The 27195-nt window shown below is 42.6% G+C and overlaps 1 protein-coding gene across 3 annotated transcripts in view; it reads right to left on the bottom strand.

The window, feature by feature from the left end:
- The window catches only part of LOC118006412 (growth hormone receptor), a 257995-nt gene that overhangs the window by 60066 nt on the left and 170734 nt on the right, over nucleotides 1-27195 (bottom strand). For all 3 annotated transcript variants that reach the window (XM_034999068.1, XM_034999066.1, XM_034999067.1), the window contains exon 3: nucleotides 16180-16245. In XM_034999068.1, the coding sequence (XP_034854959.1) occupies nucleotides 16180-16245 (66 nt within the window). The remainder of the gene's footprint in view (nucleotides 1-16179; nucleotides 16246-27195) is intronic.

Genomic DNA, 27195 nt, shown 5'->3' with positions numbered 1-27195 from the left:
GGACCTCCAGGATGTCCCCACTTGATTTACCTTGCTGCAAGGCATCCCCAAGCATGCCAAGTCAGTTTGCGGGACCAACACTGTGGCAATATTTTCTATCTAGGCTCCGAGGCTAGATGATAAGGACTCATCCAAGCACAGACAATTCCTGTCCTGCAGGACCATTCATTCATTCATAGCCACTATGGGCCACTTCTAGGTGCCAAGTACATGGCAAGGAACAAAGCAAAAATCTCTGTTCTCATGGCACTTGACTGTAATGTATTTTAAACCTGTCTTTTCCTTATTTCCCTGGGTGAATGAAAAGAAAGCTTTTACTTTTACTATGAGGGATGTAGACTTATCCCTATTAGCTTACATGCCGGGACCTCACCCTGTCAGGTATAGACTGAAAGTCACCATTTTCTTAATATATGGGCATGGAGCCAGTCTGGCCAGGAGAGAAATGGGAAATGAGTGGAACATGCTGGGGTTATGTTTGCTGGGTTCATTTGTCATCAGCTATGAGACCACACCTGTCAACTCTGTGACACTTATAGAGGCAGAGATAGACACCTCATTCCCAGTGCACCACTCACTTGCTTGTCCAAAGCCTCTGGTTTACAATGTTTCATAAAACCTTGACATTCTTTGCCTTGTCCTGTTCTGTGGAACCTTATATGTGCAGGAGGAACAGAAGATTAACATAGTGGTCAACCATAAAGGATGACTTGGTGGGAAGACATATCTAGGTACATGGTTTGTGGTTATATGTTAGGAATTATTTCTCGAGTGTATGGGGTTTTGTTCTTTTTCTTTTTAGAATAGGCCAAGTAGGGAACACATTTTGATAGCTTTTAGGCCAACAAGCATGCATACGGTACAAGTGATCCTCTGTTTGGTTCTGAGACATCCAAGAGCTGAGCCTAGGGCTCCTAGAGATCAGTCAGCAACAGTAAGGGAACTGAAGAGTCTTGGAGATGAAATTCTGTTATTTTTGGTTATCACCTGGATTCCCTCTAGTTCATATGAACATGAATGACTGTGCACTGCTCTCAGCCTCTAGGCTCCTGACTTGGGACATTGGGGCAGAGGTGAGTGGGGAGAAAGCAGGCCATGTGGCACAGACAAGGGCACGGGTGGCCATATTCCAAATGTTCTCTGTAGGCTTACAAATGGCAAGCCTTCAAGCTGTAGCTTCAAGAGCAAATAGCTAGAAAGTAGAAATGAGAAAAATACTCCATTTTGAAAACAGCAACTAATTGGTTCTTTCTTCTCTCTTTTTGGTTTGTGACTTAATCAAAAGCCTATTGGTTATCTTTCTGATTTCTTGTTTTATGAGGGGTGAGAGGCTAAAGCGTGGGGGCAGAATGTAAACGGTCCGCAGCCATATCATCCTGGAGGCTCTACTGGGACACAGCAGTGTTCACTACAACGTGACTTCAGTCCTAGGAAAATGCTGGCACCAATGTGAGACCTAGAGCAGAGCTCGTGTGCAAGCAATATCATCACGTTAGATCAGAGCAGCAATGGAATCTCTTGAAATTGAGATCAAATAGGACTTAGAACCATAGGCTTAAATTTCTAGCCAAGCCATTTATTTTTCTTTGCCAAATGAAACCAAGGATGCCTTTCAACGTCAACCCTCAGGACCACACCCTGCAGCATAATACATTAATGTCTAGTTAGCCAGAACGCAAAAGTTCTCTGGTTGTCCTAGAGAAATCCTCTAAACTGCTGTGTTCATGGAAGGGCCTTTCCCACTTTTCAGAGCTAGCACTCTGGTTCACTAGAGTTCACTAGAGTTCACTAATCCTCACTAGTAAGGCTAATTTCATGGTTTCACAGGGAATGTGAATTGTCTTTACTAGGGGATGGGGATTGAGACTGTTCATGAGGGATTACTCTACTTTTAATATGGAATTTGCAAATACACACAAAAATGGAGAGCAAGAGGGGCACCTGGGTGGCTCAGTCAGTTAAGCGTCTGGCTTCGGCTCAGGTCATGATCTCAGGGTCCTGGGATCCAGCCCTAGATTGGGCTCCCTGCTCAGTGGGGAGCCTGCTTCTCCCTCTCCCTCTCCCTCTGTGCTCTCTCTCTCTTTCAAATAAATAAATAAAATCTTTAAAAAAATTCATTATAGAAAAAAATAGAGAGCATGGCTTAAGGAACCATGTAAAATAATAATAACAATAGTGAAACCATATGTTTATTATTAGTAATAATAATAAACCATACTTTACTTATCTACTTATCTGTTGTTTTTTTTTTTAGCCATCTGCTTTCACCCATAACTACCTACATGTTTCTCTTTTTTTTTTTAATATTTTATTTATTTATTTGACAGAGAGACAGCGAGAGGGAACACAAGCAGGGGGAGTGGGAGAGGGAGAAGCAGGCTTCCCGCTGAGCAGAGAGCCCGATGTGGGGCTCGATCCCAGGACCCTGGGATCATGACCTGAGCCGAAGGCAGACGCTTAACGACTGAGCCACCCAGGTGCCCCTACATGTTTATTTCTAAAAGGACTCTCTCATTAAAAAAAAATATTATTATACCTAACAAATTAATAATGATCCCTCAATATCATTAAATACCCAGTCTGTGCTCAAATTTCTAAAAATACCTTAAAAATTGTCTTTTGACAATTTATTTGTTTGAATTAGAATGTAAACTAGGCCCACATAATGTCTCTTAAATTTGTTCAAATCTATGACATTTCCTCTCTCTTCTTTTTATTATGTGATTTTTTTTTTTTGGTTGAAAATAATTTCCTTTAGCTTATTGCATTCTTCGAGTCATTTAAAATGTTCCTCTATCCCTCCTATTTTCCATAAATAGGCAGTAAGACCTAGAGACGTAATTTGATTCAGTTCAACCCTCAGAGAAAGAATCCATCATGGGTGGTGCTACAAACTCCTGGATCAGGGACATATAATATCAGATGATGGTAAGATTGATCTGGGTTCAAAGTGTTGTCAGCCTGACTCACGAAGAATAGAGTTCACCTAAATATTTTATCATTCACTGATGACCTTGCCTAAATCCACTATGTCATTAGGGGTTCTAAACTGATTTTCCTAATCCTACCATTTCATCTGGATTTATTAGCTAGAATGTGTGTGTGTGTTTATAGTCTATACATATATATAGGCTTCTTTATTGCAGAATTACATATATATATATATATATATATATATATATGGACATTCTATATATATATATAGGCAGAATTATATATATATTTATTAGCTGGAATGTCTCTCTCTATATAGGCTTTTTATATAATTGTTGTCTATATATAGAGAGAGACAACAAGAAGAAAACATCTTTTCTTCACCAACTATTCAGTTACCCTGAAATGCAATTCATACAAAAATTCAAGGTAATTGCTTATTTCCCTTGATGTATCAATTTTTAGAATGAGTACATACCCTAGTAACCTCCAAAGGTGACCACTTAAAAATAATATCACTATAAACTTACTGAAGAATCATATTTTGATGCTATTGTTGAGAGACTGGAATTATAGGAATAAAAATGATGAAGTCATTTCTCCTTTTTCAGGTGTTCTGGGCTGTTTTCAGGGGGAAAAAAGCACATTGTATAATCTTGGCCACCTTTCCCTTTCCATCCCCCCTTTCTCCACTCTATCATCCTAATATTTTAGCAGCATCCCTCTGAAAATAGCAGAAGGCAAGCTTAGAGACCAGATGACATCTAGAAATCCAAGCATATATACGGACTCTCTAGGGAACCGCCTGTGGATATTCACTGAAGGATGCACTCATACTCGGAGAGGGATCAGTACACTCTAAATGGGTGCACAAGCGCATAGACTCACAGGCTAGTGCCGTAGCATGCCCAAATCACTGAGCATCGTTGCAGAAGTGCCACAAGCACTTCAGCTTGTGCTCCTTTGAACACCAGTGGCCACTGAAGCTATAATAGATAATCCCTTGAAAAGAAGTCCCCTGGTCAACTATTTTCAGGAAGTGCTATGGGTTTTTTGCTTTGTTTTGTTTTGTTTCTTCCTTTCTCTGGGACAATCAGAATGCACCCAAGCAGATTAGAGAATCTGAGTAATTCTGCAATAAAGAAGCCTGTTTAAATTTGCATGGCCTAGCATTTCCTAAGCACTGGAGAAATGGTGGGCTCAAACATTAAGGGCAGAGTTCTTTGCAGAGTGTGCAAAGAATCATTTTTGGGGGCGATGTTATTTTTATTATGTATGTGTAGTGGGTTAAATTTTATCCCCCAAAGATATGCCCAGATCCTAATCCTTAGTACCTATGAGTGTGATCTTTGTTGGGAAAAAGGGTCTTTGTAGGTGTAATTAAGTAAGGATCTCAGAATGAGATTATCTTAGGTTAGGACTCCAAATTCAGTGGTGGGTGTCCCTATAAGAGATAGGAAAAGAGAACAGACACAGAGACAGAGGGAGAGGCCTTGGGAAGTTGGAGGCAGAGAAGGGAGTGATACATCTACAAACTGAGGACCACCAAGGATTGTCAGCAGTTTCCAGAACCTAGGAGACAGACATGGAACAGATTCGTCCTCAGAGCCTCCAGAAGGAACAAACGCTGTTGACACCTTGATTTTGGACTTCTGGCCTCCACAACTGTGAGAGAAGAAGTTTCTGTTATTATAAGCCACCAGGGTTATGGTAATTTGTTCCATCAGTCTTAGGACTGAGCTCCATCAATGCAGGTCTGAGGTAGAACTCTGGCATTTATATTTATTGAAAATGTCCACAGATGATTCTGATGCACACACGCATCAAGAACCACCACTTCAGGATCTTAGGGGCTGAAGGGTTAGTCATCTGCTTATATTGACATTCTATTAGGATTTTAGGCTTTGGTTGTGGCTCTGGATGCACCAACGAAGCCTCCAGCCCTTTATCTCCAGGTCTCTCTTTTTTTCAAGAAAGTCGCACCGAGGAAAATACTGGGCCGTCCTTTAAGAGGTACAATGGAACTATCACAGGTGGTGATGATGGTCAAGGCTGGGCAAGTAGTAGGAGGGAATTCTGGGCTCAAAGAGGAGAGTGAAACCAGCTTTTGTCAAATGAGTCCTACGGATCTCACTTGAAGGGCATTCTCATCTTGCAGCCCAAACGAGGCCAAGCTTCCCTCCTTTTGGTAATTGAGAAATCTTGGTCTCCTAAGACTTCTGATCGTTGGGCTCAGTTTCCTTCTTTCCCTCAGCTGCCTGAGAAGGCTGCTTCTTTCATTCCAGATTCTGTCCATCTGGAAATATTTTATTTCTTTTCCTAGTTGTTCTCTTTTCAGCAGCCTCGCTGCCCCAGGTAACTTTCTGATAGACTTCTCTCTCAGGCTTTTGGTCTCTCCAAAAGGAGCTGGAGAGGTCTCTCTAGTCCTGTCAGTCACTGATGACTAACAACAAGGTATCTGCTCTTATAAATACCTCAGCAAGGAGAGGTCTACAAGGCACGAAGACATCTGGTTTTCTGGTTTCACAGCTTCTCACACTGAGGCTGACTATCCCCTAGGAGATTATTTTGTCATGATTTAACCAAGATTATTCAGTCAAAAACTAAATTTGGGGGGAGGTACCAAAGAAAAATGTCATCTAGTTCAAAATGTTTGCCTTCCTTCAAGAAAGGCAGGGTCTTTAGAGTGGGGTGTAGGGAGAGACGGAGGGTAGGGATAGTGAGGTGGCATTAAAGAGGGTGGGAAACATTCCTCCTCTTTCTGTTCCACAGACCTGTAGCTCCAAGGCTCAGAGCCAGCCACCGGTCAGCTGTAGCACGAGTCAACGGGGCTGTCATAGGCCAGCCTGAGGACCTCACCACTAATTAACATATTATTTGTTGCTGCTGTTCAACTTGATCCAGGAAGCCTCCTTAGAGCTGAAGTTCTCAAGCAAAAACCAATTTTAAGTTAGCGACTCCATATAAGAGAATCCTACCGATAAAACAGTACATGATTATTGTCAAATGACTCATCCAGACAGTAAATGTTCCTTGGGACTGAGTTTACTCTAGTAGGGGGTAAAGATTCTCTTTGGAAAAGTAGAAAATGTTTGTTCTGATGGCACCCATTTTAGTGATCTGTACAGTCTCCTTTCTTCTATCCCTGAGGACAGTCTTAGGGAAAAGAGGAAGGAAAGGGAATAATATTCTACTAGGTGCCAAACATTTTACCCAGTCTTGACTGTGAAGCAAGTAGGCCAGGCTCCAGGCTGCCCTTTTGCTCTCCTCCCCAGCACCTCTCCATCTGTCTTTCTTGCCTGGGAGCCCATGTCTTGTCTTCTGGCATCTGGAGTTTGGCAAGCCTCTCGGGCCTTCCCTTCAATGCTCCCTGCTTCCCTGCCTCTGAAGGGCAATGAAAAGACAAATCCCAAACATTAAAATTTGTTACATCAAGTATTCTCAAACTGGGCTGTACAAACATTCTCTGGAGTCTGTGAGAATTTTAGTTCTTAAAATATATACTACTCCAATGTGAGATATTCTATACTAGATCCAGCCTCCTTCCTATCCCCCCAGAAAGTACAGATGGAGTTAAACTGGAGATACGCTTCGGTGAGGGGCTGAGGAGGTAGGTAGGATACTTCCAGGGACCCAGGCTGCTACTACTCTTTCAGGAGCAGTAATAGAAGTAGTAACCATAGCAACAGCAGTAGTAAAAATAATCAAATAACTAACATTTATTCCGTACCTATGTTGTGCCAGGAATTTTTCTATGTACCCATCTGCTCCTCACAATGACCCTCCGAGATAGGTGTTGACCCCTCCATTTATAGATGGGTAAGTTGGAGCTTGTGGCCTATTGGCAGGATGCTGGATGCATCCACGTGAGACAGCTCATGGTCTCCAGCTCCCCAAACTCCAAAGTACTCATCACACAGCTTGTGACACCAACTGAAACCAATAAGAGTTTGTTAGACTGTCTGATAAGAACAAACACCTCCAAGACTTTTGTAGGACCTTCTTTTTTAAAATTTTTTATTTTTTTAAATTTTATTATGTTATGTTAGTCACCATACATCATTAGTTTTTGATGTAGTGATCCACGATTCATTGTTTTCGTATAACACCCAGTGCTCCATGCAGTATGTGCCCTCCTTAATACCCATCACCAGGCTAACCCATCCCCCCACGCCCCTCCCCTCTAAAACCCTATTTGTTTCTGAGAGTCCATAGTCTCTCATGGTTCATCTCTCCCTCCGATTTCCCCCCCTTCATTTTCCCCTTCCTTGTCCTAATGTCCTCCATGCTATTCCTTATGTTCCACAAATAAGTGAAACCATATGATAATTGACTTTCTCTGCTTGACTTATTTCACTTAGCATAATCTTTTTGTAGGACCTTCTTGTCTGCTTTTCCCGATGAGAAAGAAAGTGGCAGAGGAGGAAGATGCATCTACTGCTCTCAGGTTTGAGGAAACAATTATGTTACTCCTCTGTGTTAGTCTGTGTGTGTGTGTGTGTGTGTGTGTGTTGAGTGGGACTGGGGTGGTGGGAAGCCAAACTCAAATATCATGAAATCTACACTAACATCTCTCCCCGTGCTTCCCTTCTGCATTTGCTCTTAAGTAATTCCTGGGACGCCATATGATAAGCATTTAACAAATATTAAGCTCCCATTTTGTGCAAAGCCCTGTTTAAATTGTGAAGAAAGGGGCAGAGTATATAAAGACAAGGACGACTATCTTCTTGCCCTCAAAAAGCTTTCAATCTAGAAGGGAAGACACCAGGTGTACACAAGCCATTTGAGTTTAATGCAAAAGATGCACAACTTCAAAAGCTTTTAGAATTCAGAAAAAGAGAAGCTTCAGTCACAGAAAGGATGCTATCCAGGTGTTTCTCCACTGCTTTGGGGTTTGCCCCGCGGGAGCTTTGTGGTGACAGGTGCACAAAGCCGTACGTGCTGACAACAGAGAGCACAGATGGGCTCTCCTGCAAATACTTGCTTTCACATTAATCCAAATTTGGAGTTTAAAAATTATATTTATTAAGGAATGGTAAGAGAGAATAAAGAAGCATTCAAGGCTGCTTTTCCATAACACATGGAAAACCAGAACCTGCAGCGGTAAACACATGGACACCACTTGAGAACAACCTCGAGGCCTCATGAAGGCTGTGCATCTGAATCATAACATCTGTGGTGACGCAGTGAGGTTTCAGGTGCATGAGTCTCTTACGTTACACCATCTCCTAACAGGAGAGTCTTCTGTCTTTATTCTTCAGCATGAATTCAGTGGCAGCTGTTTATAAAAGACTTACAGACCTGCAAGGCCAAGTCTGTCCTCACACTAGAACCATGTGATCTGCTGACTGTAACTCTTCCTAAGATAAATGTTATGTGAAAATGATGATGCATGCAGACAGCTGAGCTGCAGATGACTGCCTATTCCGTCCATCACCAAGCATTTACAGATGCTCAGCATTCATTTGATGGCGCACCAATATCAATGCTGCAACCACCTCCAATCATCATCATCATCATCATCGTCAACGCACGAGTCCATGTGGATTAGCAGATACTATTAATCTTACTTTACAATACAGTGTATTTCAGAATTGACTGTGAAGTAAATTTGTAAAGTGAATCCTGCATTCCCATTAGTGTCAGTTACTGAATAGGAAATAATTTTTTATGGGAGATTAAAAGATAAGAAGCAATACAAACATGATGACTAGTTGATCCCCAGAGCAGCCTCGACAATCTGAAACAAATAGGCACGTTTATTTACAAAAACAAGTATCTAGTCTGAGGACCATAGTTTGCTAACCCCTAGTTTAAATAACTGCTGACCTCTAAAGAAAATAGCTTATTTCGAATCACAGATTGCAAATGACATGCAAATCAGTTTCTTATAAATCATACATTTTAAAAAGCCCTTTGAAAGTTGCATAACTTCTTTTCTAAGTGATAAGTTTTTTTTTTAGTAATTAATCACCTCTTGAGTTACTTTTGGTTTCAATATATATTATTTCATATTGCATATATTTGCCATGAAGCATGCTCTTACTTGAACTACTATTTAATGGCACCTATGTTTGAATTCCATAAATCTTTATAAATGTGTACTGACTGCTTTCACCATGTATAGATTAATTTGTATATTTTAAAATCAGTGCACACTTACATAATGAATTCAAGTTTTTTTCCTCAGTGCACACATGCACATTATCTGAAAAAAACTGTTCACCACAAGTAGGAGCTGGTGTGGGCCCAGTTCAGGGGTTCTTTCCCTAGAGAGACTCCTGTGTGCAGAAACCAGAGCTCCCTTGGGAGCAGTGGTTACGGGGCTGGTTTTGAAAAATCTAGCAGTGAATCAGAAGGCTGCAGGCTAGGAGGACTCAAAGGTCACAACCAACGTTGCTGGGACGCTTTAACTTTCTAGAGTCTACAAAGTGGTCCCCACCCACCAAGGTCACCAAGGGTGAAAGAACGTTTATCTTGGATTTCATCCTTGAAAAATGTGTGTTATGCTTTGGAAGAGAAATAAAACTAGGCACTGGGTATATGGAGCACAAAAAGGCCCACAGGAACTTTTAGGGAGATGCTTAATCATCCTTCTAAGACTTAAAAAAAAAATTACTTGCTTCTAAGATCAAGGCTTTTAGAGGCCTATGCCCACAGATTTCTAAATATTTTCTTATTGTTTGGACTCCAAAAGAAATAAAAGACCTTGACATATGTCTACAATCAACAAGGAGCTGCGGGTACTTGAGGACGCTGGCCTTGAGCTGTGGGCTTATTTTCCACCCCAGAGGTTTCACTACCACTGGCTTAAGCATATGCACAGCGAATAGTTCTCTTGTAAATTAAGTGGTAAATATATACTTACCACCGACACTGATTAGGGCTTAGCAAATTGCTGGGAGTTGAAGGAGGATAAAAAATTTAAGGCCTAATATTTATCTTACAAAAGAATCCTCACCTCCCAACAATTACATGTGAAAACAGGATCATGTATGATAATAATAACAGGACACTCAGACCTGAAAACTAATGGTAGGCATTATCTGGGTATTTCAGGCTGGAAAAAAGTCACTGCCAGGGCCATATTTTGTGGTAATTGAACACTGTTATTTGAATTTTCACTAATATGCATTATCTATGCTTTATTTTGCTTCTCTAGGGACAGGCACAAAGCACTGCACTGACAGTATCTTCTTTACTCTCCTGTTGGTCGGTTAAGATGCTTACGGAAGCTGTTCTCTCGGTACCTCCATTTCTTCTTGCGTAAAGTGCATAATTCTACCTGCCTTCCTCCTACTTCAGAGAAGCTAGGAAGGGGGCAGATAGTCTCTGTAGGATGCTTAGCAGTATCTGGAGATCAGTGCGGTGAGTCAGGAAGGGTTACCACTAGTCCGGTGCAAGAGAGAGCCAACATAAACACTGTTTCTTAAAAGGGATCACAATAATCTGTGTTTACTTACTGAATCATTTACTGAATTATTTATAAACAGTAGCCTGTCAAAAATTCAATGTCAGCTTCCATGTCTGAACTGCTCTCTAAAGCATGTCCAAAGCTCAAATTCTTTGTTACAAAGAAACGCTGCACATTCTAAGAGACGCACCCTCACAGCACATACACACTCCCCTGGTGGTGCATTTATTTTAGCTGTATTGTCAGCTAATGAGTCCTTAAGGCTGAAAAGATCTGATGAAGACGGATCCTCAGGGCGGCTGGGTGGCTCAGTCGGTTAAGTGTCTGCCTTCGGCTCAGGTCATGATCCCGGGGTCCTGGGATCAAGCCCCGCATTGGGCTCCCTGCTCGGCGGGAAGCCTGCTTCTCCCTCTCCCATTCCCCCTGCTTGTGCGCTCTTTTTCTCTCTCTCACTGTTAAATAAATAAATAAAATCTTAAAAAAGAAAAAAAGACGGATCCTCAAAGCTGAGGAGGTCACTCGGCTCAGATGGGGGCAGTGATGTGTAATAGGGCAGGAGTGGGGCCACTATTCCCTCAGCAGCTGACGCGCCAACAGGATACACAGTGGTGGTACAGAGATGTCCTGTGACAGATCCCAAGGCCAGACCATGACCCTAGGCTCCATGACCTGAAGTCAAGGTTCTATGGAAGGCTTTCTGGGAAAGACGGTATGTGTTTATAGTAACAGAGAAGAGAAATATCTCTTCCTGTATACCTTTAGCCCTCTCCCTTCATAAATGCCTGCTAAAGGGCACGGAGGTGCTCTGTGCTGGCCAAAGAGTAATTATGATATTGGGGGAAACCTGGCTTTTTTATTTTTTATTTTTTTACTTTTGTTTGTGTGTACAAAACCCAGCAACTATTCATTAAGCACTTGGCATGTGCCAGGTACATCCCAGATATTGTGGGATATAAGGATGTATAAGATAAAGCCCCTCCCCCTGATGATAGTAGTCTATTCCAAGGGAATAGAAAGCAGACCAAAGAACCCATAAGGTTGAAACAAATGACATGATATTAAGGTCCAACATACAGTTGAGTACAGGACATTTCACCCAGTTCAATCCTAATACTTGTTGGAATAAACTAAGAGCCATGAGAGAATACAATAAACATCACGGGCCAGGTACTATTCTAACTCTTTTAAATATATCAACATTTTTAATTCTCACAACAACTGTGAGGTAGGTACTATTAGCATCCCTATTTTATTTAAAAAATTTTTTTATTTTATAAGGATTTTATTTATTTGACAGAGAGAGAGAGAGACAGCATGAGCACAAGCAGGGAGAGTGGAAGGCAGAGAGAGAAGCAGGCTTCCCACTGAGCAGGGAGCCCAACATGGGACTTGGTCCCAGGACCCTGGGATCATGACCTGAGCCAGAGGCAGACACTTCACCAATGGAGCCACCCAGGCACCCAGCATCTCTATTTTAGAGATAAACACACAAAACAAAACAGAACCAAGGTACAGATAGCTTATACAACTCAGGAAAGTTCATTCAGGAAGTATGTGGTAGATCTGGGACTACAACGGTCTGTCTTGCTATCAGAGTGAGTTCTTTCTACAGAGATTCCAAAATGAAAGTCCTCATCCTCTGATGGGATAAAGTGACATTTGAAATATGCCTTAAAGACAAAATCCATGGAGCATGTTCCTGATTCAGAGGAAAGAAGAGGGAATTTCTGGCAAAGGGGTCCGTGGGAAAGGATATGATGAAGCAGGAAATGCAGGGACATAGACAGGGGTGTCCACAGTATACAAGAGAGATAAGGCTAGAAAATCATGGAGGATCCATGTCATGGACCTTCTTGAATGCCAGGGAGAGGAGTTTGCTCATATCACAGAAAACTGGGGGTGCTCCTGAAGGTGATGGGGCAGAAGAGCCACTGCATCAGATGTAGGGGGGCAAGAATGAATACGGGAGCAGAGAGCAGGACATTGGAATAGAGAAAAACAGGAGGTGAGAAAGAGAAATGAGCAGGTAAAGACAGGAGTCCAGCTAAGAACAGAAGATAAGGATCTGCAAAGGTGACAACTGCCGTATCAAATTTATGTCCCACAATCGTGTTTTTATTGAAAAGTAACTCATGATTGTGAAGGACGTTGTTCGTGAACTTAATAGACTTTAAGCAGTTCATCTGTTGTGCCCATCTAAGAGGATAAGCTTTTGCAATCCTTTCAAAACGCAACTCTGATCTCAGTCATTGACGTTGATGTTCACAATGCCTGTTTTCATAAAACCTTGGACTAACTTATGCTCCAAATGCCAGTCAGTGAGACTTCCATATTTTTTCCTTATTTTAATTTGAAGGGGAAATGTCACTGATCACAAAATTTACACTTTCAGAGTAAGATGCAGTCAATTCAGTGAAAGGAATGACTTAAAAATGAGAGGAAGAAAAAGTCCTCAGAAAGATGTGCAAGACGTGTGTCTGTCAATGCTGTTCAGCAGTAGAATTAGGCTTATGATTTGCACCTAAGGTCATTGGAACCTGGGGGCTGATGGTTACGGTCGTCCACACAGCTAGAACATACTTACATCACCAGCTCCCTATAGGAAACCCATCGGGGGGAGACTTTGGGCTTCTCGATACAGAGGTGTTTGGCAGGCACATGGGTAGCGGTTCCCAACCTGGAGACGAAGTGCATCCTGTGTGACTGAGCAGTGAGGGGACAAAGAGGCGCACACTTGGGTCAGACTCTGGTCAGTGCATACCCCTTGTCTACTGTTGCTACACTGTAGCCTTTGCCTGGAAGGAAGCTGTCCTCAGAGTATAAACCACTTGATTCCCATGAGTCCTTTCCGCGCTTTCCGCGCTGGAACACTTAGGGTGATGAATGTGTGATTAACACAGGTGGGGGGATCTGATGCTCTCTGCCGGCTCCAGCCAGCTAACAGCCTCCATGACAAGGGGTGTTTGTGGGACTTGCTAAGTGTGGGGAAGGTAACCAGGGAGCTATTAAGGCTGCTTCCATTTAATTTATTTATTTGCAATATCATTTATTCCTTACACTGTTCAAGGTACCACTTTAGGTCCTGCGAGTTACACAACTCTGAATAAGATACAGCTGTTCACAATCCAGATGGGGAGATAAGAGAAAAATGCAAATAACTCTACTGCAAAGCAGCATCTGATATATTCCTTAAAAGTGGTATAAAATTACATGATCTCTCTTAATGTCAAGCCTGGAGAAGGGAAGCACTGTCTCAGGCCAAGGGTCAAAGGGTCCTGGATGAGCTTTAAAGTATGGACAGGATTTATACTTACAGAATGTGGTGTGAGGTGGAAGGAGGATTGTTCTGGAAGATGGGATGACATGAGCAAAGTCCTGGGGGGTACTAAGTAGCGTAGACTTACAAGCTGGGGTGAAGGATGTTGGATTTCAGTGTCTTGGGACAGGTCTGCAGTTTGAAATCTGGGTTGTTTAGAGCAGAGTGATATGCTGGGTTCTTAAAACTGCCATTGGCATACAAGAAAGGAGAGATGAGTAGGGGGGAGGAGAGGGGAGGGAGACAGTGATGAAGGGGTTACAGCAACAGCCCAAGAATAAAGTCAAGGGGCCTGCAGAGGTGGGGTGGCATTTATCTACGTTAGGTCAGCTCTGTCTAGAATTTTTTCTGAGAGGGTTGTAATATTTTTTCCTTCATGGGGGTTTTGCTTTGAATCTGAGAATTTAGAAAAGTGCACATAGGAAATGTCTGTCTTATAACTGTGTAATGACAGGACATTTCATGTTGAACACTAGGTGTCTGTGTAAAATTATCTCCTGAGTGAGAACAGGAGCTCCCTGATGTTAGGACAATATCTTCCTCATTCCCTTCTTCCCCAGAGTGCAGAGCTTGTGCTGGGTGCACAGCAGAGAGTTAAATGCTTGTGAAACAGTGACAGTGTACAAGGTGAGGTGACGTGAGCACCAGGGTCTGTCACATCTCAATGAGACGCTCAGATGACAAAGGTGGCCATGTGTCCAAGCCTGTGCTCTGTGGAAAGTGAGTGCTGATATACACACCCACCGACAGGGGTAACTTTATCCAATCAGTCTTGGGAGAGAGGGGAGCTAGCTTTTGATCAGGGGAAGCTGGAAGGACAGTATTCTTTTTTGTGTGGGCAGGTCAATATCTATGTGCTATATCACAGATAAGGGATAACTAGGATTCTTGTCTATCACCAAGACAGAAAATCAACATAGGCCAAAGGACTTAGCAGGAATTTCTTCAACAGACCTGCCATACCCAGAGGTTGTATTACAACAAGTCCAATGTTTAGGTTCCTCTCCCCGTGACTTCACAAAGAAGATGGGAAGAACTGCACTCCCCTTCAGGGGAAAGTGAAGGGCGGTGTACTATGTTTGTGTGCGGAGGAGGGACCAATGTGGGATGCAACCTGCACCATTAGTAGATCATTCTTCTTTTGTAAGTTTTAAATTTTAATTCCAGTAAAGTTGGCACACAGTGTTATATTAGTTTCAGGTGTACAATATAGTGATTCAACAATTCTATACATAGTAAAACATTTTTAACTGATTCCTTTTCATTTCCTTGCAGAAACTAGGAATAAATCACGTCATCTGCTGTGTGAAGGCTTTGAAATATACTGGCTGGGATAACCCAAACAGGACTAAAAAGCCACCCTTTTTATAACCTCTCATATTAATTAGGGAGCAGATGAACATGTCAGAGGCTTCTAAAACAGGAGGAGGGTTGTAAAGAGTTTGTGGCCTGGCACAACGGACAAGTGGACGCCACTTGCAAAAAAACAGCACTAACCTTCCCTTTGAGTCACCTCCAAGGATTTATATCTCATTTAGAAATCTACTCTGTAATTATGTCATAAAATCCAAATTATGGTTTCAAGACACCGGAATTGCCAATGAAACAGCAATGGCGTTAAGCTCAGTTAGGTGCACGGTCTTCCCTTCCTCTATTGTGTCATGTGGACTCCAGCATATACTTCAAATGATGAGAAAATCCTTCCCTGGAATTTAATTAAAGGCACCTATGACTGATGAGGATTTGTTTTAGGTCATGTGAGGAATTTAGAAGAAGCATAAAAAGTGGGCCTTGTCTTAAAGCTAAACCTAATTACTTAATTCATGCGGCCCACACAGCTCATTGAGTTCTGCACATGGTACTAACACATACACGCAAATCCTGTGAAGTACATCTATCGTGGAGCACGGGACAAAGTTCTATGGGAGCACAGAGGCAGAACAAGTCTTTGGTCCTAGACGATTTAGAGAAGCTTCCCCACAGAGCTAATGCCTGAGTTTAGTCTTGGGGATGAGGAGGAGATTGTCAGAAGACAAGAGGGCGATGTGCAAAGGCATTTCAGGAAGAGATAGCTCGCATGAAGGCAGAGTTTTGGAGCATAAGATGATATGGTTGAAGGGACAAGTTTAACTGTCAATGCGATCACTAGGTATAGAAATATCTCAAAACAATAATGACAATATAACACCCAATTTGTAAAAGGAGGCAGGTTCCTAAAGTCAATAAACTAATTGTTGGTCCACAATGTTATTTAATCTTTTTTTTCCCCTTCTCATTAATTTGGCTTTACTTAACCTCTAAGGATAAGCAAATTAGAGAAATAAAGAAGCAGCCTTGCAGTGAAGCTGAAAAAGACATCCTTTAAAAATATGTATTTTTTGCTTATTTGTGCAATTTCCATCAGTCATTCATCCGGGTACCAAATCTCAAATACAGCAAAGAAAGGATGGTAACTTGAATTACGGTAAAGCATGGACAAGATCACTGATGACAGAAAAAGAACTGAAATTCTTACTTGTCCCTGGGCCTGGATTAACTCTTTGCAGACTCTGGGATGGTCTGCCAAGGATAGCTGGTGTGGCTGGAACAGAGAGAGAAGAAAACTATTAGTCATCCCTGTAAAAATGGTCTGATGTGACCCTGTTACAATTTCACTTTCAAGTGACAAAATGTGACCTGGCCCAACCTCTCAATAATTCTCTCCCTTGTTTTCCTTCTTTCTTTTTAAAATTAAAAGCACACCTACCCTCTAAAAAGAACTCATAAATATCAGAGCACACGGAAACCCAGTGTTAGTCACCTCTGGTCTCATGGCTAGACATGATCAGGAACAATGGAAAAATGCCTTCCTAGAACATTCGAGTCCAAGCTTGAGTCTTGCTTGTGAAAATGGAGAGGAACATAAATTCTTTTTTTTCAAAACCGTATTAAAAACAGTTTGGTCAAACAAGTTCATTCTTGGAAATAAACATGTGAGCAATCCCGGGAATGGGGAAGGGATGAGGGGAACTGAAAAGTTAGGTAGGACGGACACAGAACTTTGTGACGTGAGATAGGCAATGAGTCATTGATTCTAAAAGCGGTTATAATTCTATGGATACTACTATTATGTTGTATTGAAAACAGGAAGAATGGAAAAGGATCAGTGTAGTTGTCATTGAACCGTTGAACAGGGTTGTTTTGCTACAAGAGTAGGCAACTGTTATCTGGGCTTGGTGGAGAGGGGGTTTTTCTAGGATTCTACACCTCCTTAGAGGGGTGAAGTGGTTCAGGCTTACAATGAACTCTGAGCACCACCTGAAAGAGGGGAAACTGCTGATGCTCTCGGTCCTCAGTAGAAACCCACAGAAACAATGCTAAGACATCTTTCTCTGATTATGAAAAAGGGCGAGGAACCCAACAAAGATGCACTGGGCAGGAAGCTGATCCATTCCTGTCCCCCTGAATTTCAGAGGCAGGTGGGTCCTGCCCACCCCCCCCCAGATCCATTTTGAATGTGCTTTTCCACTAGCCCCTCCCACCTAGCTACCAGTAGGAAGCAGCTCTCAGGGCTGGTGTTCATGATAACAGAACCCAACAGATGAAGTTAAGAGCCTCTCATTGAACACTGCAGAATTCTAACCTTTGTAAGCTTTTCAGTCTGGGCATATTAGCGAGAGCATTTTTACAAGTGAAACTAGGTTTTGGGGGTTTTGGTGAGTTCATATTTTAAATTATGTATGAATATGAGTTTTGAAAGTATTTCTTTTTATTCTCTCTCTAAATTTTAATATTAGCTCATTTGCTGCCAAACGCAATAAAGAATTATGACAAAAAGCAAACAATACACATTTACCTAGAGTAGATAATGTATTACACATTGATTTTAATGTGCCCAGAAGGAAAATTGCATTTTATGGAAATCACCTCAAGGCTACTTGACTAGATGCCTTGATAGCCTAAGTCTTTATTATTACCATCATCTAGAACATGCCCCCCTCCAATTCCTTGCTACAAACCAGAGAACACTCTGTTTTATGACCCTTTGCCTAAAGTTGGGCACTAAAACATTATTCTCAGTTGAGGTTTGGCAAGTTTACATAATTTCTAACTATAAATCACCTGTTTCCCAGACAATTGCATATACCTTGAGAAACGTTTGATAGCTCAAAGGAAGAGTAAAATTAAGTCAATCATGGGATGCCATACGATCATATGTGTTATTTTGGTCAAAATTACTGGCAAGTGTGTCTCAATTTTCAGCTTAAAACTGGGAACACTTAATGGACACCATTTTCCAGGCACAGATCAGCAGCAAAGCTGACAAATCTCTCCAGAATGATGACTGAGATGGAATGTGGGGGTCAATTATGAGGCCCCAAGGGAGCATGCAGAGCCAAACCCCAGGCCCGGAAATGCCTGGGGAGTCCTCACCACCCCTGACAAACCAGGATTTTGCTTTCCTTGCAGACAGGCATCTGGTGCTTTTCTCTTTATGGTATCAGCATTTGGTAACATTTTCATAAAGCAAAAAGTCGTCCTCAGCTAACACTCTCCACAGTACGTGATGAGTCGACATAAAAGGAACAAGGAAACACCTCAAGGAAACACCACAGATTTGCGCCAGCCCCACAAGGGTGCTGTTTACAAAAGCAAAACACAATAAATAAAAGTGCCTTCGTAGCAAACAGAGGTGTCATGCTAAGTTGCCAATTTTAATTCGCGGCAAAGCTGTCCTTAATGTCCTTACAGACGTAAGCGCAGAGCAGTGAGGGAAAAACAAACACAGGGTGACAATAAGCAGTTAATGAAAACTCCGACATATTTATTATAGGAGCTTTTAAGCACCGGTGCCACAAAATGGATTGGCTGGAGCCCCTGGCCTCGGCGAGCTCACAGTCTTCTGGGCAGAAATCCATACAGGAAGGAGTGGCCATGCGATGGGGGGGCCCTTAACAAGTCTGGACAAGCTGCCTGGGGAAGGGGACTCCTTGAGACAAGTGCTGAACTTGGGATGAACAGGCAAGGGAGAGAAAGGGAAAGGCAGTTGGGGCCAAGGGAACCGCCACACAAAGACCAAGGCGAGACACACCTGGGCAGGTGAAGAGCTCTAATCTGTCTGTGGAGAGTGGGGAGAGCGCAGCTGAGCTGGGGTGTGTGGTGTTGGGGGAGAAGTCAGGGGCACCTTGGGGATGGTCTTTCCAAAGAACTTCATTTTGAACCTGCAAACACTGGAGAACTCCTGCTCTCCAGTGCCCTGAGGTAGAGCTCCTCACGGTGGACCTGCCCACGAACAGGACTAACTACAGTCTAATCTTTCTTATTTGTGTCCAACCTGGTACTCAATTTCCCAACTATGGCAGGTAACTGAACCTGGTTCTCCATCTATAAAGTGGGGACAGTGACAGTATCTATATATGCAACATTTAAATCAGTTAGTACACACAATATACCAAATATATAAGTGCTTAGTAAATGTTATTCTTTTTTTTTGGAGGAAGGAGAGAGGGGGAGAGGGAGAATCTTATGCAGGCTCTACACCGAGTGCAGAGCCCGATGTGAGGCTCAGTCTCACCACCCTGAGATCATGACCTGAGCTGAAATCAAGAGTTGGATGCTTAACCGACTGAGCCACCCAGCGCCCCAATGTTAAATATTCTTATCATAGTTATTATTACTGTCAGTTATTGCTAACCACTACCCTGAAAGCAAGGGCACATCTTTTCCCATGGAGACCTTGACAGTGTTTTCACACTAGACTGTGCAAGGCTAGGGCTTTATACCTATGAGGAGAGGATGCTGCCCTAAGCCCAGTGAGACCCCCCACCATTTACATGTACCGTGCAGGCTGTATGTAGGCAGTGGGACCCTGGGGAAGTGATTTCAGTGGCGTAGGGGATGCAAATCGACTTGTGTCAAAGATTCAGCCTGGGACTAAAGGCAGTCAATTCCAGTTCTTGTAAATTAGTGAATACTCCATCAGGAAGGGAACTAGAGTGAGAGGATCAATGTTCTGGGGAGTACTGTAGTTTACTAGTTGGGCAGCAATGGCATTTAGAACCAGTCCCAAACAGACCATGCGAACACAAGTAAGTAAACCAGGGTACTGATTACAGCAACCAGTTTACACGTGACGAGACGTAACATAAAGGGCCTCACATGGCGGCTGCCGTAAATTAAGCCTTGGTTAATGTTAGCTATTGTTATCACTACCAGGTTATAATAAGGATGATGATGTAAGTGCCATGAAATCTCTATCTCAAGACTTCCTCTGTGATCATCGTTTTGCAATACATCTATCAAATCATTATGTTGTATACCTTAAGCTTACACAATGTTTTATGTCAATTTTATCTCAACAGAACTGGGAAAAAGAACTTCTTCTGAGAGCTTTTGCTTTCTCCTTCAGGGAGGTTAGTTGTTCTCCACCCAACAGCCCTGGATATTGCTTTTTTTCTAAAGTTTTTTTTTAAAAAGATTTTATTTATTTATTTGACAGAGAGAGACACAGCAAGAGAGGGAACACAAGCAGGGGGAGTGGGAGAGGGAGAAGCAGGCCTCCCGCTGAGCAGAGAGCCCGATGTGGGGCTCGATCCCAGGACCCTGGGATCATGACCTGAGCTGAAGGCAGACACTCAACAACTGAGCCACCCAAGTGCCCCACTTAATGTTCTTTTATCTTGATATCACATGCTTATCTTTGTAATACAAGCACTGATGGTCAAGTTAAAAAATGAGATGTGTTTAGAGCTCACGTTTGTTTGCTTAAAATGCACCAGGCACTATGCTTCTGGACTTTCCCATTTTACCTCCACAACAACCATCTGAAGTATTATTATGAGTTACATTTTATGGATGAGGGGTCGGAGGTTCAGACCAACTAACTAACTTGTCCTAGACTACCCAGCAGTTACATGGTAGAAGCCAAAATTGAACTGGAGCCAGATTCTGACTGCACCCCACTCTACTGTTCCCCAAACTTGCCTGACCATCAAGAACCACAGCGGCATTTTGTTAAACATGTGGATTCCAAGGTCCTGTCTCAGATCTGTAGAATCTGAATCTCTAGGGAACTGGTTGATTGGTATATTGGCAAGATCCTGAGAATCTGTATGTTTATCCTCTATGCCCCATTCCCCAGCCACGTGATGCTTATGCCAAGACACATTTGAGAAATTCTTCCCTACACACTACTTTGTTGCTCTGCTCAGAGTCACTGTGTCCTTCTTTGGGGTTCCCCTGCTAGGACTCCCCACTGTATGCCCACAGCCAGTGCTCATGAGGGTGCACTCGCGAGAGCGCAGGCTGATTTGTTTGAACACCGCAGACATCCTGGAAAGTTCTATTGATGGGGCCAGGTTGCTGAGGCTTTGGGCAGAAATACCCCTCAGGGGTCAATTCATGCGAAGCCAGGTAAGACTTGAGCCAGGCTGGCAGCCAGGGTTTCTTTTGCTCTGTCATCCAGTGATGTTACACAGCAGGTCGTGGGGCTGCGATTGTCTTCTCGGTCATGACTACCCCTTGGCACACCAAGTAGTGATAATTCTAAGCTGGAATTTCCTTTCCTATGTGGCTCACTGGATTAGCTGAATCCCCATTCGCAATTTCTCCCCTGAACTGAAGTATATTATATCGTACATGTTATGACTCTTGGCAGCTCTAAAGAAGACTGTGAAATCTGAACAGGAAATCTTTGGACCTTTGGAACAGACAATATTACCTCCCCAGAGCTCCATGAGGGAGTGCGCTTCTCCTAGACTGGAACAGTAAATCACAGGGCACATCACAGGGAGATAATTTAAACAAGCAAACAAAAGAACCATGAAATAATGCGGGGGTTTCAAACACCTTCTAATGCTAAAAAAGCTGCTTTAGACAATATATAGCAATTTGGAAGAGAAACCAGCATCAGGAAAAGCCCCACGTGGCTGAAATAAATCTGCAGTGGTCATATTTTGCTGTAAATATATTTTGACAGTAGCTGGGCCTCAAGGTAAGAATCAATGGTGCAGGGAAAGATCTTAAAGACCTTCTTTTCTCACAGGACAGCCCCTGGCTTCGTGGGCCCAATGCGGGAAGTTTCCTGATAATAACTTCAAGCTTCACATACTCCTTTCCTGTCTGGCAGTGGTCTCCTTGGTGAGCTTTTTTTTTTTTTTAAAACCATCCTCCTGACACAAGCTTACGCACGTACTGAGGACATCTGCTTGTAATTAAAGGCAGATACTAGGGCCTGGCGTTTCCCATGTAGTCCTCTGGGTGATAAAGCCAGTTAAAGGTGCCGTGATTGAAGAACACGTCGGTGGTGGGTTGTTGTTGTTGTTGTTGCTGTTTCTAAGAACTAAAAGGAGCAATTAATATGAATGCTGGCTCTCGGCTGGCTTGCATCTTCCTTCAGCAAAGCTTCCCAGCAATTTCTCTGGCTTTCCCTTCCAACTGCTACAAGAACAGTTAAACACCCTGCCCAGCTAGCCGCTCCTAAAGCTGCTTTTCATTAATGGAAACAGCAGGGGTGTCAACACCAGGCGATGGGCAGGAAGCCAGCCCTTGTGCCATGTGATGGTCAGAGCCCAGAGCAGGCACAGCCAATGCTAAGAAGAGCAACCAGAATCCCAGGTTGGCTCTAGGCCAAGATCAATTCTAGGTAGGCCAGTCGGGGACATGGGGCTGAGAACAGAGGGATAGATAAAGAGAGTAGGTCAGACTGAGGCATAGGGAGAAGGGCAGAAGTGTCTCTTCCCTTATAATGTTGTTTTAGATGTTTTTAATACCTGTGAATCCACTCATTACAGCAGTAGAGTCAGAATGATTTAATAAAGCCCAAAGCTCAGACGGTGACTCATAGATGGTGCGCTGGAGTTGGCACCTCTTCTCAACTTTGTATTCAACGGCATCACGTCATCAACTTGAAATCAGCCAGAGTGGGATTATTTACACAATAAAAGCTTTTTACACAAAGCTACAAATCAAGGCTCTCTGCCATCTAATCCTATGGAAATTCCATCCACCTTCCCAGATCAGTTTGAGTGTATTCTCCTCCATCAGTGTTTATTTTCTCCCAACTGGAATCCATCTCTCCATCCTTTGTGTTTTTACAACACTTAAAAACAACAACAACAACAACAACACCTGGACCATGGCACTGTTTCCTGCTTACCATCTTAGTTATCTGACTTGTGCAGCGAATGATAAACTCCTTGCAGCTTGAAGGCAAGGACCATGTCTCATTCTTCTTTGGATTCGCCATCACATTAGCACAGTTCCCTAAATATATAGTGAGTGCCCCATACATATTCATGAAGTTACCGAATATCTCAGCAGGAACTCTTCCAACAAGGAAAGTTGGGAGGCATCTTGACTTTACTTATATTATTACTTTGAATTTGTCAGACATCTTGTGGCCCCTGGAGTCTGAATTTGCATAAAAGAAACACGTTACTAGATCCTGTGACGAATGTCCTCCTGGGACCGTGAATGCTCAAACTTGAGGCAGCGTCTGCAAAGTTTTAACCCATTTTCATGGTACCTAACTCCTTAACAGTATTCAGTGAGGGGAAAAAAAGAATGAAAATAAGACGGTTTAATTTTCTCACCTCCCTTCTGTCACCTGGATGGTGAATTTGCCTGGTTTTGCTTACAGCAGTAAGCCGGTCTTTTGATGATAATGGTGTATGGTACTTTTTGCCCGTTTATAAGGCTGAGACTGGTCGTAGTGACTCTGAAGTCCTGGGAATTGATTGTTCTGGCAAATTTATGGATCTTCTTGTTTAGACCGGTTACTGTTTCAGAAGCAGAGCATGATAAGGGTGTCCTAAGAAAGCATATACATTGCCAGAGGTTTTAAGGTGTATTTTCCCCTCTCTGGACAAAGGCATCTCTCATAAACAGGTTGGTCTGGGTTCTTGCTTTCCAAGCTCTACTCGTCAATTTCCATGTGACATTTCTTGAACAAAATCCTCTTCCCTTGAGAAGTAGGTATTTGTGAGCTAGAGAAAGCGATCTGCAGTTAGAACTGCAGTGCGGGACCCCTTACTGATGTGCCATGTGCTGTCCTAGACGCTGGGGATACCGTGGTGAAGAGAACAGAGAGGATTCTGCCTCTCGGGGCCCATGTTCTAGCGTGTGCAGGGGAAGACAGTAAACAGATAAACAAATAGATAATGCCAGGGAGGAGGGTGGGGTAGCAAGATGTGGCGAGAGTGGCTATCACAGACTTGAAAAGCAGCGTGGAAGAATATGGGCTCTGAGATGGATTGAGCAAGGAGGCCAGTGTGGCAGTGGAGAGAGGGAGTGGGGAGAAGAAGGATTTGAGGCTGCAGAAGGGCCAGGAGTCCGATCTTGCACAGTTTGCAGACCAGGGTAAGGACATAACGGCTCACCATGTCAGTTTCCATGATAGGAGCCCCAGTGAGCTGGAGCTGCTACCGCTGTCAGACCTGTCCCATTATGGTGTGTCCTCCCCACTTGAATCCCTTACTGTAATGGCTTGGAATTGGGAGGTGTTGGCATTCGGTTCTGAGACTATTTGGTGGATGGCTTTAATTCATTAATTACCCTTATCACGCTGTACTTGACCTGGGTGACAGACATAAACCAGAGGGTCTTTTTGTTGTTGTTGTTCAGGATATATTTATTGAGCACCTATTATGCACACAAGGCACTATGCTGGGCACTGGGATATGGTGGTGAATAGACTAACACGGGCCTCAAGGTTCATTTCTCTCTATTAACCTAAATGGGTCCTTAGCCCCAGATCTGTTTGCCATCTGGAACATTCTTTTTTTTTTTTTTTTTTAAGATTTTATTTATTTATTTCACAGAGAGAGACACAGTGAGAGAGAGAACACAAGCAGGAGGAGTGGGAGAGGGAGAAGCAGGCTTCCCGCTGAGCAGGGAGCCTGATGCGGGGCTCGATCCCAGGACCCTGAGATCATGACCTGAGCCGAAGGCAGACGCTTAACGACTGAGCCACCCAGGTGCCCCCATCTGGAACATTCTTAATCCTAGGTCTTTGCTCACCTTCTATCATTCCTCTCGCTTTCTTCAGAATGGGGAGGAGATCCGAGGTAATTTCCATTTTTAGAGTGGGGATAATAATTCAGGAAATAATGTACATCTATTGCTTAACAGAATGCCTGGTACATAGTAAATATGTAAGTATTAGTAATTATGTACTACTGAGTATTATTGTGATTGCCTCTCAGTTGATGATATTTATTATTTTTGCTACTTATCTGATAGTTACATATGTCCTATACTGTATCTTGCACTATTTAGTTTGCATGTGTTTATATTCCTGCCCCTCAACTAGATCACAAGTCCCTTGAAAGTTGAAACCACATTTTATCCTTTCTAGCCCTGCACACAGTAGGCCCTCAATAAATATCTGTGGTATGATGCCTACCTGGCCTTTTATTCTAACAACCCCTCCTTTTGATGTGTACCTATCAGATTTTAGGTATGTTAGTTAACAAAGAGTCTTAGTGGAACATCGTGTACATCTTATAGACATATTTGTTGCATTTGTATATAGTAAAAAAACAAAAACAAAACAACCCAGAAAACTTTGACGTAGCTTCGCGCAGATACTTGATTGAAAATGTTTAGATTCATTTTCTGAAGGCCAGTTTTGGAAAGAAATGGTTGGAACTCTGCTCTGTGGCTAACATGGGACCAGTTCCAAGAATTATTCTGCAGTGGAAAATGGAAGCTCTACCAAAAAGTGAATGGAGATGGATAAGGTGACAATCCACCATAGACACGTACCTTGGCAGCAAGGTACCTGATGCTTAGTTTTTTGCACTTTGTCCTTTTCCTTGTGCCTTCTGTTGTTCTTGGCTCCACTGAGAGGCAAGCTTTATGGGCACTGAAGCTTACCTCTAAATCTAACTTTAGTTAGAGTTTCAAAATGGACCATTTAAATAGAGTCAAAACAGTCAATCAAATCACATAACATCAATTTAAAGTGGAAAATTATACTGGGTGTGAAAAAAAATTTTTATGACACTTTTCTGGAAGGAATATGTTTACGCTGAAAAGTAGCTACATTTCTTCGTAGCTCTAGGGCAGGCAAAGTCTTACAAGTCTAGAATATAAGTTTTGTTTCTTTGAATTATGTTTAATGTGATGATGATATGACATAAGGAAAGGAAATCAAAAGCCTTATTGATAATCCACATGTGCCCCCTGCTCTGGCCATAGACGCCTTGCACAGTGTGTCTTTGTGTCAGCCCAAAGGGGCACCCTGCCCATAGGCTTTCTGGCGGGACAGGGACACTGTATGGCTTTAAGTGTTCCCTGATCGAATGTGGGAAAAGCAGCAGCTAGCCAAATTCTGAACAGAGTTTTTATTGTGCTGTGGCCAGGAGGTGAGGGGGTGGGAGAAGGACACAACTTCTGCCCCGCTCTACTTTCTGGTGGATATAAGTTAAAGGGACTGAGAGGGACACCTTTGGGTAGATGCGGCAAAGGAAGATCGGGGACTTTATAGAGTTCAAGTTTAGGATCTGCAGCAAATGCAAAAAGTACACATATATTTATACTATTCAATTTACATTTACATGTAGTTTACATTTATATTTAGCGAATGTCCTAGCAGAGCTGGTGCAACTTAAGAGCAACCAAAATAACATATATGAACATTGAGATCCCAACCGAGTCTTATTTTACCAGCCCCCCGACCCTAAATTACAAAATCTGAACTGCCTAGTTTCTTTTCAATGGAAGGAGTATGTAGGGAAAAGGGATCTATAGAAGCTAGAAATGGTGGGGCCACCAACATCATTTCAAATGAAGACCCCCACTGGATGTTTCTCTTTCCTAAAGAATAACATCAAAAAATAAAAAACTCCTCTGGAAATGATACTCTATTTTTGGGTTCCTAGGAGTTGTCCTCCCAGAATCTTCTTTCTTATTCTTGGATCTTTTAAGCCCTGCCTGAATGACTGACTCTACTTCCAAGTTTCTTCTCCTTTGAATCCACTTCAGCTCTATTTCTAACCCTTTCCCTCCACTAAACCTGCTCTTATCAAATCTAAAGGTCTCTTCTCAGTCCTTAGATTACTCAATTTTTCAGATGCATTGGACTTAGTAAGACCATTGCCTTTTAAAGATATGCTCTTTGCCTAGCTTTCGTGATGCCACATTTGCTCCTTTTCCCTTTTATTTCACCGGCAGGCTCTTTCTTGGTCCCCTTTGTTGGCTTCTCTTCCTCTGTTTAACCCCTAAATATTATAGTGTTGTAGACTCTTTGCTTCCACAGCCTTTTTTTTTCCCCCTGCAAGAGAAATCTCATCAAGTCTCATGGTTTTAAACATCGTCTATATGCTGATGGTTCCATGATGGTTTCTATCTTCGGCCTTAGCCTCTCCACTGAACTCCAGACTCCACTCAGCCTCTTTGGCATCTTCACTAGATTGTATCTCAATCAAAACACAGAACTCTTGAGTAATCCCTGACAAAACCTATCCCTTCTCAACCCTTCACTATCTCTGTAAACTATTTTCCATCTACCCTGGTACTTAAGCCAAAAACCTGCAAGTCATTTTTGTTT

The sequence above is a fragment of the Mirounga leonina genome, unplaced genomic scaffold (assembly GCF_011800145.1).
Source record: "Mirounga leonina isolate KUSES-001 unplaced genomic scaffold, KU_Mleo_1.0 Mir_96, whole genome shotgun sequence".
NCBI classification, from domain to species: Eukaryota; Metazoa; Chordata; class Mammalia; order Carnivora; family Phocidae; genus Mirounga; species Mirounga leonina.
Note: the sequence above shows the minus strand (reverse complement) of the source record. Positions and strands in the feature narration are given on the sequence as shown.